The sequence below is a fragment of the Monopterus albus genome, unplaced genomic scaffold, assembly GCF_001952655.1.
Source record: "Monopterus albus unplaced genomic scaffold, M_albus_1.0 scaffold29.1, whole genome shotgun sequence".
NCBI lineage: Eukaryota > Metazoa > Chordata > Actinopteri > Synbranchiformes > Synbranchidae > Monopterus > Monopterus albus.
The window spans coordinates 4,762,846-4,775,839 of NW_018127909.1; the positions used below are offsets into that span (position 1 = coordinate 4,762,846).

Here is a 12,994-nt window from a genome sequence, read left to right on the forward strand (position 1 = left end):
GGGCATGCGGTAGTGCAGGTTGTGGAGAAGGTGGTATGCCCCCTGGTGGACAGAGCGGGTTGGGTAGTACATGGTTACCTGAAATTAACATGAGAATACAGCAGTCAAGGCCCTGTGATTCCTTCATGGAGCCAGCCGAGATCCTGTCTGAAAGTAGCCATCTTCATAGACCTCGTGGAGGGACTGACTGGCATAGACGGTGTGCCAGGTGCTTGGCTCAGTGACCAGAGCAGGCAGTAAGGAGCGGCCGGTCAGGTGGACTGGAGTGGCAGGGTTGCCAGGGAGGCTGTAGGGTGGGTAGGGAACAGAGAACCAGTCCAGAATGGTCGGAGTGATATCTGCCAAAAAAGAGAGGGAGAAGAAGAGAAAAGGCAAGACAGAATGAGAGAGACGGAGTCAAAATAAGAAACAAGTACCTCACCTGCTGCACTATGTTACATTTGAATTTAATGCTATTACACATAATAGTTACAATTTCAGAAATTCTGAAAGACTGCACATGTACTCTTTATAAGCTTCTGCTATTGCATACGGCATACAGAGTGCCATATTTTTATTTGGTCACCGCTGTCCAATGAAAGCCAAGTGTTTCTTTAAAGGTTGACAGAATTCTCTTAATTCCCAAGATAAATAAAACATTTAAAACTCATTTGATTGCCTGAGTAATGCCTTGTCACAAAGCTAAAAAAAAACAACACAAAAGTTCATTTTGGACAGACGTGAATTTTACAGGACAAATATTCTGATTTCAACATTTTTAACTTTAACCTGCATTGTATGCTTGAATATTTTCCATTATTTCAGTCTATTCCTTGTTTTATAAATATATTCTGCAGATATTTATTTGACAGCTGTCTACATTTTTTGTTATTTATTTTTATTTATTCACTATTACCCACTCAGGGGATCATTTTCAGTCTTTCTTTATCTGCCACAGATGCATCGTTGTCTAGTCTCCCTCTTGTGGCAGATTAGATGCATGTGATAAACTCATTGACCTCCCTGTTTGTCTGTGTGAGTCAGTATAAGTAAGTAAGTAAGTAAGTAATTTTTATTTATATAGCACCTTTCACAGACAGAGTCACAAGGTGCTTTACAAAGTCAAAGGATAAAAGAGATAAATAATAAACATAAAAAATACTCACAAAATAAAATGAATAAACCCAATCAATTAAAAACTGTCTAAATAAATGTGACTTATATAGCACCTTTCACAGCCAGAGTCACAAGGTGCTTTACAAAGTCAAAGGATAAAAGAGATAAATAATAAACATAAAAAATACTCACAAAATAAAATGAATAAACCCAATCAATTAAAAACTGTCTAAATAAATGTGACTTATATAGCACCTTTCACAGCCAGAGTCACAAGGTGCTTTACAAAGTCAAAGGATAAAAGAGATAAATAATAAACATAAAAAATACTCACAAAATAAAATGAATAAACCCAATCAATTAAAAACTGTCTAAATAAATGTGACTTATATAGCACCTTTCACAGCCAGAGTCACAAGGTGCTTTACAAAGTCAAAGGATAAAAGAGATAAATAATAAACATAAAAAATACTCACAAAATAAAATGAATAAACCCAATCAATTAAAAACTGTCTAAATAAATGTGACTTATATAGCACCTTTCACAGCCAGAGTCACAAGGTGCTTTACAAAGTCCCAGCCTGGGGGTAGGAACCCCACAAGGGGTGACAAGATGAATCTGAATGTCACAAGATGATTAAATAAAAGAAAAAAACATTTCAGCAAATAAAATGATGTAAATTATTTCTAACTTTTACATTTTTTTTCTCAGATACTCGTACTTCTTTAGCCTGTCCAAATCTAATTGAAATAAAAGTGATAGTGAAAAATTCACACTCTTTAGTTGAAGTGCTCAAAACCTAGGAAAATAACCTCTGAAGAATTAGATATTGCTTTAATTGGCCCCAAGCCAAAAAATGTTGGGAGCCACAGATGTAAGTACTACACTGGAACCTGCTCCAGACCTATTTGTTAAATATGTCTTTTAAAATCAGGATTCTCTGCTGTTTCTTTCCTCTGTTTCTTACCCAGCAGGCTGACATAGGCCTGGCTGGTGTCTCCCCATCGCTTCCTGTGCTCTGGAGAGGACATCAGCATCGGCTCTGCTGTTCCTGAGTGATACAGGTTGGTTCTGCCATTAGGGAAGGGGATGCCGTTATCTGAGCTGTAGATGACCAGAGTGTCGTTCTCATAACCGGCATCCCTGAGCTCCTGAAGAACTAATCCAATACCTGCAGAGGAAATTTACACCGTTCTAGTTCAGTGTTTTACAAGGTTTCTCTTTCTCTGTGTAAAATGTTGTTACATACCCTGATCCAGCCTGCTAACCGTGGTGTACTGTGCAGCCAAGTCCAGTCGTGCTGCAGGTGTGTCTGGCACAAAAGGAGGAACCTGAAGTACACAAGATGAGGACAGATCAGATTAAGCTTGTTATGTTTTATGGATCAACATGAGTCAAAGTGGCCATTAGATGTGTTTTCTATTACACTAATATGAAGGAAATAAAATCTTAGGATGTGTGATTTTTGTTGCAGATGATAGAATTTTATATCAAATTAACAGCGGTAGTAGAAGTGTGATTAGTAAAAATACAAATCAGTAATATGTGGGAATCACACTCTGATTGGCATTGATGGAAGATAGAATAATCAGTTATACAGTATAAAACTAGCTAGAATTAAATGTGTTTTTAATCGCACAAGTGTGTAGAAGGGATCTAAATTGGGAACAGTTATTTGTCCACTTGGCACAATCTGCTTGACTATAGCATTAAGCATATATGTAATGCCTGAACTAAGTATCAAAATCTGTTTCTTCAAACCTCCATCTCCACATTTCCCCTTTCAATTCTACCACAGGTATTCATTTGTATTAAACAGAGGTAAAAAAAAATCTTTGTCTCTGACCTTTACTTGTTCTGGAGTATAATATACTGGTGTCCAATCAGGAATTCTGCCCATCCCCATTTCACCATTCCCAAACTTCTCACAAAAAGCTCCATACTGGGGCTGTGAATGTCCACATCGGTGGATGTCATGGAAAGCAACATAGAGGAAAAATGGTCTCTCTTCCTCTTTTCTTTCTTCTCTATCACTGTTATTCTCTTCTTTCTTTCGCCTTCGCTCAAACGCTTCTTCTTTATGTGTCTGGAAAAACTTGCGGACCAGGAGTTTGATGCGGGTGATGTTCCTCCCCACCTGGAGTACAGAGCTGTTTTCTTCTGTGTAGGCAAAATCAAAAGGATATACGGATCCAGGACCAACATGCTTCTTCCCAATTATACCTGCAGGAATGAGTGTAAAAAAAAAAAGAAGACAGAACTGGAGATACTGTGTGTGGGCATAGACTTAAAATTAACTAGTCACTCGTAGTTGTTTACCTGTGTGTATGTTGGCTTGGCTGAGGAGCAATGGCAGACTTTGAATTCCATCAAATGAGTTAAAGTGATGGACATCCTGATGAAGCCCGTACATGCCATTCTGATGCTGAAAACCCAGGATAAACACACCTCAGTGCTGTGCCTTCATGAACACGTGAGCGGTATCCGTGTGTGTGTGTGTGTGTGTGTGTGTGTGTGTGTGTTACCTGCGGCAAGCCAGTGAGGATGGTGGAGCGGCTGGGTGAACAGCTGCTGACAGAGGTGAAGGCATTTCTGAACACCAGGCTGCGCAGTGCCAGAGAGCGCAGATGGGGAGTGTGCACCACAGAGTTGTTATAAACCTCCGTTTCAAAACCTGCATCATCAGCTGAAGGAGGGAAAACACAACAACTCATCATGATGTGCGCACTGAAAGCAGGTGGATTGCTCACTATTTCTGGTTGCATTGGACAAATGTGGGCAATTTTGTAAATCCATGCATTTCATTGGATTTTATTTGATTTTTGGATCAGTCAATCAGGTCATTCAGTATCTTATTTAATTAAAGAAATCTAGCTTATTTTGTATGTATCTGTTATTCTTTCCCTTACAGCTCACTCATATGTCTGTCATGGTGTGTAAAGCATTAATTAAATATGGGCACAATATGGGAATATACTATTAGTATGATGAAAAAATATTCCATTATTTTTAATTTTAAAGATCCAAAACAACCACAATAACCAGCACAGCACAAATAAATGCTTTTTGCATTATTGTGCTGAAGTAATTTGTCACATATTTAATTTCCTACATTAGCCGACAACACGATAACATACAGGTATTTTGTCTATGAACAGATCCTCAATTGAATTGCCAGGTAATTTACTATCATAATTAGCAGTATATCATATTGTAATACTGCATAACAGAACACATACATAAGACATGATTTTTATCAACAAAACTGAACAGTATGGTCTTTATAAGGAGAAGGTTTACTGCAGGACTGTTGTGTTAGACTGGATTAGTTAATGCTAGCTGTACCCGATAAACTAGCAATGAAAATGTTGCTATCAATTTGAAAAGTCATCTTAAGTCTTGAAAAGTTTTAAGTCTTGCCACGATCATGTCTAGAAACGTTCACTCACCAATTATTAGAAGAACATGTCTTCTCTTTGACTCTCCGACGCAACAAGATGTCAAAATGAGAAAAAACAACTCAAGTAGCATGATGTCTTTTCTGTTATCCAATTATCTCGCCTCAGTCTCAAAGTCTCTGCCGGTTTGGCATTGAAACATTTAACATTCGAAACAATGACATTTATAAAACAAGACAAAATGAATTCATCTACCAAAATTAATGCATAAAAGGATCTAAAATGACCAGAAGACCGTTATACCAGCTACATTTCCGAAGTCAAACAATACTTGACTCGCTTTGTCTTCCGCAAACAACCTAAGCCCCGCCTACCGGTGGTCACATGACAGCTGTCTCGTGAGGAGAGGAAAAGGGAACCCCTCGCGCCTCATCAGCAAAATGACAAATGTTAGGAAGTGGTTTTAGTGTGAGAAACAAAAGCACTGTGACACAAAATGACCTGAGAAATCACTGCTGACAGAGGCCAGGAGCGGTGCCGGGCAAGAGGACACGCAGGGTGAGGGTTTCTGCTTCGTTGACTTACTCTCCTCTTCTGTTTTATTCAATTTGTCTTTTTTCTTTTCTACTGTGTTGCATTCTGTTTTATTGTGGTGTTTTTCTGTTGTTCTGTTAGGCTATGACTTTTTCTTTCTATTTTGTCGCGCTGTTTTTCTCTGATATTCTTTTGCGTTGTTTTATGTTCTGTTCTTTGTTTTTAATTTTAATTGTTACTTTACTCACTGTTCCCCTTCATTTTATTCTGTGTATTCTATGACAGTTGCACATCGCAGTTATGTTTAAAGTTTGTAAAAGCAGCAGCAACTTATTGTTCACTCAATTGTATAGGAATATTGTGGCGGCGGCGATGGTGAAGTTCGGGAGATGTGTTGTTTATTTTTTCAGTGTTTTCTTTAGAGAGCACATTGTGCCAGTTTGGACAGCGTTTTCATTTGTCTCCATACCGCGTTCAATAAAACCACAAAAGACAAACCAGGTGTTCTCCTCCTTGTTGAGCCAGGTGCCGGCACACTGCTGGCTAGTTAACTGTCTCAGTGTAGGACAGGGTAAGGCCAGCTGATGTGTTGCTTATTCTTTCATTATTTTCTTTAGAGAGCACATGGTGCCAGTTTGGACAGCGTTTTCATTTGTCTCCATACCGCGTTCAATAAAACCACAAAAGACAAACCAGGTGTTCTCCTCCTTGTTGAGCCAGGTGCCGGCACACTGCTGGCTAGTTAACTGTCTCAGTGTAGGACAGGGTCAGGCCAGCTCCTCTCAACCGAGCCAGCGGTCGTCACAATATTATAGCCTAGATTACATAAGAAAAACACAAGACGATAGAGGTTTTTTAATAAATCATACACTGTATGATGAAGTTACTTTTGATTACATAACAGAAAGACTGTAGATGACTGTGGTTATCCGCGTGTTAAGTGGTGACGTAACATTTCGTGGTGACGTAACATTTCGTTTCCGGGTCCAACTTCGGTTCGTTCTCCTCTTCTCCATATCACCGGCTTTGTTTTTCCCCGCTGTTTCAGTAGATCTGAATCAGAAATCCCAGGTCAGCTGTCATTTTGCAGCTTTCCTTGCGATGGGAAGGAGAAAAAGAAATGGCAATGATTAGATAAGTCACAGTATTCTCAAATTAAGCTTCTAAAAGTGCGCTGTTTTGCTGCCTTGTAACGTTAGCTAGCTAGTTAGCCTCAAGTTAATGTAAACACTATACATTGACACATTTTACACTGATGAAAGTAACAGTAAAAGCTGGGAACAATTAAAAACGAGTTAGACATAGAACACTATAGATGTATGGTTACATATTGTAATTAATTTACAAGCTGAAGGGGAACACGGACTATTTGAATCTTGAAAATGTAGTCGTGTTTTTGCTCTCAGTGATGCCTCGCTAAAGAAAAAACGATGCTATTGTGTGGAGGGTGACGGACTCTGCCACTTGGGTCTGGGGGACATCACACTTAACAAGTGGATTATAAAACAATACCTGGTCAGAGACGGGTCCTGTGCAAAGCAACGGCCCGTCATGTGATCACCATCCCATCTCTCAAGGTAAGAAGTGTCATCAGGTGACCATAATAAAATACCAAACAGACAGCAAGTGGTTATCACGTAGTTAACTTTTTGTTTTACTGCAGGATTTTCCATCACCCACAGATCACAGCATGCATTTGAGGACAGCCTACAGCCCTTATTTTTTCACAATGAAGGTGGCAACCCTTAGTACCACCAGCCTTGTATGAGGGTGTTGGGTTTCTAGTGAATAATACAACAAAAGAGGTACTTTAAACAGTTGCTTATTAACTCATAATCACCCTATTGCTCTAAAAAATATAGCAATTAGATTAATTTCCCAAATGGTTCAGCCTTTCTCTCAGGAGGCTAATAAAACAACATTTCCCAAAAGCCCATGAGTGACATTTAAACCGAAGGAGGAAATTTAATTGCTCTGTGTATTTTATTCTATAATCCACCTACTGAATATGTGAACCGTTTTTTTTTTTTTGTTTGTTTGTTTTGTGTGCACTCACAGGTGTGTTGTCCTCTTTTCTGCTGTCAGCCTCCCCTTCCAGGCACTCAGCCGTGACTCCACTGTGATGGACTGGCCTCTTATGAGATGGGTGTCAGCCCAGGGCTGCTGCTCCTACAGCACCCTGAAGGCCTGGCTGCCTGTCCTGTCCTGGCTGCCCAGGTACAAGCTGCAGTGGCTTCAGATGGACCTGCTCGCAGGTCTCACCGTCGGGCTGACAACCGTACCACAGGTGCTGGCTTATGCTGAAATAGCTGGCCTTCCGGTGCAGGTGAGTTCCAGCCTGTTTGTCTGTAAGGAGTCAGCACTGAACTTTAATTTAGATTCATCTCTCCCCAGATATCTCAGCTGGCTTACCTTTAATCAGCCAGGCTGTTACCAAAAGGAATTATAAGAGGAAATGGAGTGAACAAGTGTGCAATCCCTCCATTCTTCTAGTCATTTCTTTTTGACTGCAGAGAATTCAAATCATGATGTTCAATTTTGGTTTATTGTCCTTTCGGAAATTATTATTGTGTCTGTGGCAATTGTCAGGCAAGTACCCTAAATTACACATTAACACAACACAGGCGAGTATACACACCCCATACAAACATCACACATATCACACACCACAATAAACCATCGTTCACAAAGTTTTATTCAGCAGCTTTATACTGTAGGGTTAATAGATCCCTGGGCACATGCAGTCATCAGCAGTACATGTGCCTGTTAGTAACATCCTGTATCGTTTTTACTGGTCCTTTAGATTTCATCTACATAAAGATCATCATCTTTAGTTATTCATCAATACAACTGAAACAGTTACTTATAGTTAATTGACAATATTTGTCGGAAGCCATTTTGAGAATCAATCCTTCTACAAGCAAAAAATGCCAAATATTTGCTGTTTCCAGCTTCTCAAATGTGAGCATTTCTGATTTAGTTTTTCCTTTTCTGTTCTGTAGTATTGCAAAATGGGTCATTGAACTGTTAGTCAGGCAAAAACAAGACATATGAAGATGTCAGCTTGGGTACATGTCTCAAACAGAGATTTAAGGTGAGCAGAATGAGACTTTTCCCCTTCTGCCGATGAAAGCGCCTCTGCACACACTTGATTCTACGCAGTAAGGATCAAATTTCTAAGTGAGATAGCAATAAGGAAACATTTCTGAAGAGAGGGGAAGGTCAAACACTAATGAAAAGAATTCTCAGTTGTAGCTCTGTTTCCTCTCCACAGTATGGGCTCTACTCAGCTTTCATGGGGGGGTTTATCTACACTCTCCTGGGGACCTCTAAGGATGTGACTCTGGGTCCCACAGCCATCATGTCCCTCCTGTGTTTCTCCGTGGTGGGGGGGCAGCCACACCGAGCCGTGCTGCTCAGCCTCCTCTGTGGACTTATCCAGGCTGCGATGGCACTGCTGAGGCTAGGTGAGGAGAGGGCTGCTGAGAACATGTGGAAAGCTTATGAAAAAGTTTTGGTGGTTTTCTTCCTTGTGCCAAAACCCCCGACCAAAGTGGATGAAGTTTTACCAGAATACAAATGAGATCTTATTCACAATGTGATACATTGCTTTAGCACTGACATTTTAGTGCCATGTCTTCCAGTCTGAAAAAATTTGGGTGAGCTCTGCATCAAAACCCAATTCAAATTTATTGAAAAAAAGGGTTTGAAAAGAGAGAGAATCATGTACAAACTAACAAATGTTAGGGACGGAAGTGCACAGACACAAACAGGATATTGGTTTGTCATCGCAGGAGAGTTGCTCCCTAACACGATATCTACGACTTCCTCTGCTTAACCACAAACAGTTTCTGTGAAGTGTGTTGATTTCTATCGTGCTTCTATGTTTTGGAACAAATCGTTGATTCCCTTGCTCGTCTTCTACAGGGTTCCTCTTGGACTTCATCTCCTTCCCTGTAATAAAAGGCTTTACTTGTGCTGCTGCAATAACAATCGGCTTCGGCCAGGTCAAGGTGAGAGCTAAGCACATGCACACACTGGTCACATGTACATACACACGGAAACTAAAAGCACAACACACACATACAGTTACTTATCCCAATACAAATGAAATAAATGTGTTTATCTCAAAGAACAAAATGGCTGATACATTTTCTGTTTTGTTTTTTTTCTTTGTACTGTCAATATGGGTGTGGGATTAGCGTTAATTAGTCACTATTGGTTCTGTCTAAAAAGCTCCTCTTGATCACCCACTGTGTTTCTAGTTTGACCAGATCTAATAGTTTTAGCTGATGGCGGTGCTGCCCTTTCTCTCTCTAGAATATTCTGGGTCTCAAGGATGTTCCTCAGGCATTCTACCTGGAGGTTTACTACACCTTCTACAAGATCCCCGAGGCCAGGATAGGCGACGTGATCCTGGGTCTGCTTTGCCTCGCGCTGCTTGTCATGCTGGTGTTAATGAAGCAGAGTCTGGGCTCCGACTATGCTCCCGTCTACATCAGAGCTGCCAGGAGTTTAGTGTGGGCTCTTTCTACCAGTTAGTATTTGTGTGGTTGTGAGTGTGTCTGTGTGTGTGTGTGCGCGCATCCGTCTGTCCTGTTTACAAGAACCTACATGAATGACAGTGTTTCACATTTACAACAGTTAACACTAAACCAGGTCCACATTTTTTTTTTGGGTCTGCACTTTGTTTTAGCTGCATGTTTAACTTTTCTGAAATGTTGCATCTTTTCTCTGTTCTGCTCTGCCTTGGTCAGTGCGCAACGCTCTGGTGGTCATAGCTGCATCTTTGGTGGCTTATTCTTGGAATGCTTATGATCATCCAGTGTTTACAGTCACTGGGCAAACTACCCAGGGGCTCCCTCCGTTCAGGCCCCCACCCACCTCAGACACCACAGTCAATGGCACCATTGTCTCCTTTGGAGAGATTGTAGAGGTAAGGAGCAAAGGGGAAGGCAGCTAGCTAAATAACTTGGTTGCAACTTTCACTTCTTGAAATCTCTCCAGTTCCTGAGACATGCATGTGACTGTCTGACTGACCAGTCTTACCAGTTCTCCTCTTTTTTTTGTACAGGGCTTTGGAGGAGGCATTGCTCTAATTCCACTCATGGGGCTTTTGGAGAGCATTGCAATTGCAAAAGCTTTTGGTAAGTGGTTTTAGATAATATCAGTTTGTCAGTTAGTCCCACACTTTGGTCCAGACTGAAGTATCTCAGCAACTATTGGATGGATTGCCATTAAATTTTGTACAGACGTGGTTTTGTGATCAAGTGGCTTTTTCTCTAGCTCCACTATGACATTGACATTTGTGATTTTTAGTCTGGGATTGAAATTTGTATTCAATGAAATTTGATACATGTTTAACTCCTTGGGATTAATAACTTTGTTGCTCATTTGTCTTTCCCTTTAACACAATCATCAAGCCAACATTTTATTTTAACACTTTGGTTTATGACTAAATATATATAAAACAAATGACATTTCCCATTAGTCTCAACTGTACTGTGCTTTGTGCTGATTTTAAAATGTTAGTAAACCAACATGTTGCACATGATAAATTTTACCTTTTAAATATCGGCATGCCAACATTAGCATTTAGCTCAAAGCACCATTGTGAGCACAGCCTCACTGAGAAGCTGAAATGGCTGCAGATTCTTCTCTTTTCACTTCCTTCAACAAGTCATTATCAGTTTATGCAAAGATCAAGTTCAAAGATTTTTATTGTCTATTCACTATATGTGCAGGACATACAGATACTTGAAATACCGTTTCTCACCTAGTATTGAAAGGCATTTATTGTTGTTGTTGTTGTTGTTGTTGTTGTTATTATTATGTGAACCAAAAACTATATATAAATATTTAGTAAAATGGGTCATGTTGCAGAAGCACTTTTGTATACTTTATACCAGCATCAGATAACCAAGGCAATGATCGTGCTTCATCTGACTGTTGGCTGATCTTTAACTTCCTGTTTCTCCTCAGGAAGTCAGAACAACTACAGGATCGATGCCAACCAGGAGCTGCTGGCGATTGGTGTGACCAACATCATGGGCTCTTTTGTGTCAGCCTACCCAGTTACTGGCAGCTTTGGAAGGTTTGTGTGTCCACACCCATTAGCACTCACAATGCAGAGACCGAAACCTCTCTACACACTCATACTGTAGGGACTTGGCCTTCCTCATGGGGATCAGATGCATGGAAACTTGTGTGTGTGTGTGAGGGAGAGAGGGAAATAAAGCTCATATGTCAAATCTTTACATGTTTCCTCTTCACATCCAGAACAGCAGTGAACTCACAGACCGGGGTTTGCACTCCAGCTGGAGGGATCGTCACCAGTGAGTCATGTCACTTGCAACCTTCACTTTCACTGTTCTGCCCTCTTGTGGTGGTCTGTGTTATCATAAATAATCCTGGCTTCTCTGTCTCCACAGTTGAGATGGAGAGTGTCATCGTACAGATCAGAAATAGAAGTGTTATGGGAAACAGAAAAACAGGCTTTAGTTGATATAGACAGATAACAAAGATGATATTAATCTTTAAACAGACATTTCAGCATGTGAACATAGTCGCCCTATAGTGTATGTTTTAACACGGTGAAGGTAAACACAGAGGGTTACTAATAATTTGGCTTTTGTTTCAGTCAAACTTATATTATTGTGAATTTGAATGCTTCGCCTTCCTGTTGAGTTGGTGCATGTTTCATAGGTTGGAAATGAGAAATTTCACCTTTTCTCCTTGTGTTTTTCACAGGTGTGATAGTATTGCTTTCCTTGGCGTTCCTCATGCCAGCCTTCTACTACATTCCCAAAGCTTCTCTGGCTGCTGTTATCATCTGTGCGGTAGCTCCTATGGTGGATTACCATGTCGTGGCTAAGATGTGGAGGATATGCAGTAGGTGTCTGCCTTTTGCCATTGAAGTGGGTCTTAGCTCTATCCGTCTGTTCAATTGAAGTCTGATGTTCATGTATGTTCCACAGAGCTGGACCTGCTGCCATTTGTCGTGACATTCCTGATGAGTTTCTGGCAGGTGCAGTACGGCATCATAGGGGGTGTGGCTGTATCTGGAGCCCTGTTGTTGTACAACATGGCCAGACCCCAGATAAAGGTAGGGAAATATTCTGCAAGTGAGAGTGTGACACTTTAAGGAAGAATCAGCTGTGAAACATAAACAGCACAAGTTTTGCTTTTGTAAAGGCGCAACAGTAACTTGCTTGGGTTAGAAGCATTTTCACTGATAAATTACCAAAGGTAGTTTGTGGGCACCCAAATTGTTGGATCATCCAATAACTAGCCAGACTTCCAAATGAAATTCTGCATGAAGTTAAATTCAAGGTGAGCTGTAAATTACAGTTCTCAGAATGATCATAGACAAACGTTTTGTTGGTGGTGTTATTTTAATGGTAGGAAAACCAGACAAAATATCCATTCTGCAGAGGAATAATACAAGAATCTTGCTTGAACCACAGGAGGAACACTTCTACTCTGGCCTGCACTTTATTATGCACACCCCTCTTCCTACTGGGCACAGGTGTATCATCAGTGTGGTGACTTCAGAATACGAGTACATATTAACAAAACTTTATATTACAGTTCAGCAACCCCTGTTTGTTCTTATATTGTCCAAGTTATATTTGTACATCAATCTTTACACATCTCACTTCTGTGTTTTGCAGCTGACATTCCAAACAAATAACTCGTAACTACTGTATCTGACTTTGAACTTTGTTACAGGCTTAGTCATAAAACCGTGGATGAGTAAGGGATTACAGAATGCATGTAAAAAGAAGAATGTGTTATATAAGGAATTCATAAAGGACAGATCAAAGAAGGCGGAAGAAAAATATAAGTCATATAAGAACAAATTAATTGAGATTTTGAGGAGGTGTAAGAAACTATATTACTCTAAAGTATTAGAGGATAATAAAAATAACATGAGAGGTACTTGGAATATATTAAATAAATTGAT

The 12,994-nt window shown here is 40.2% G+C and overlaps 2 protein-coding genes across 4 annotated transcripts in view; one reads left to right on the forward strand and one right to left on the reverse strand.

Moving 5' to 3' along the window:
• Positions 1-4,853, reverse strand: part of sgsh (N-sulfoglucosamine sulfohydrolase (sulfamidase)) — a 6,191-nt gene extending 1,338 nt beyond the window's left edge. The window contains 8 exon segments of the mRNA XM_020596022.1: positions 1-78; positions 172-338; positions 2,064-2,267; positions 2,346-2,427; positions 2,943-3,319; positions 3,416-3,521; positions 3,622-3,782; positions 4,546-4,853. The exon segment at positions 1-78 is cut by the window's left edge and continues 64 nt beyond it. Of these exon segments, the coding sequence (XP_020451678.1) occupies positions 1-78; positions 172-338; positions 2,064-2,267; positions 2,346-2,427; positions 2,943-3,319; positions 3,416-3,521; positions 3,622-3,782; positions 4,546-4,627 (1,257 nt within the window). The 5' untranslated portion in view covers positions 4,628-4,853.
• A 97-nt stretch (positions 4,854-4,950) lies between these two features.
• The window catches only part of slc26a11 (solute carrier family 26 member 11), a 12,146-nt gene continuing 4,102 nt past the window's right edge, over positions 4,951-12,994 (forward strand). Inside the window, exons 1-13 of one of the 3 annotated variants that reach the window (XM_020596020.1) lie at positions 4,951-5,052; positions 6,435-6,605; positions 6,692-6,833; positions 7,087-7,354; positions 8,303-8,495; positions 8,956-9,041; positions 9,349-9,565; positions 9,786-9,964; positions 10,103-10,175; positions 11,011-11,122; positions 11,308-11,363; positions 11,779-11,919; positions 12,006-12,133. In XM_020596020.1, coding sequence (XP_020451676.1) covers positions 7,151-7,354; positions 8,303-8,495; positions 8,956-9,041; positions 9,349-9,565; positions 9,786-9,964; positions 10,103-10,175; positions 11,011-11,122; positions 11,308-11,363; positions 11,779-11,919; positions 12,006-12,133 — 1,389 coding nt within the window. In that variant the 5' untranslated portion in view covers positions 4,951-5,052; positions 6,435-6,605; positions 6,692-6,833; positions 7,087-7,150. Of the gene's footprint in view, positions 5,053-5,986; positions 6,100-6,434; positions 6,606-6,691; positions 6,834-7,086; positions 7,355-8,302; positions 8,496-8,955; positions 9,042-9,348; positions 9,566-9,785; positions 9,965-10,102; positions 10,176-11,010; positions 11,123-11,307; positions 11,364-11,778; positions 11,920-12,005; positions 12,134-12,994 lie in introns of those variants that run through there. The other 2 variants (XM_020596019.1, XM_020596021.1) reach the window with 2 other exon arrangements.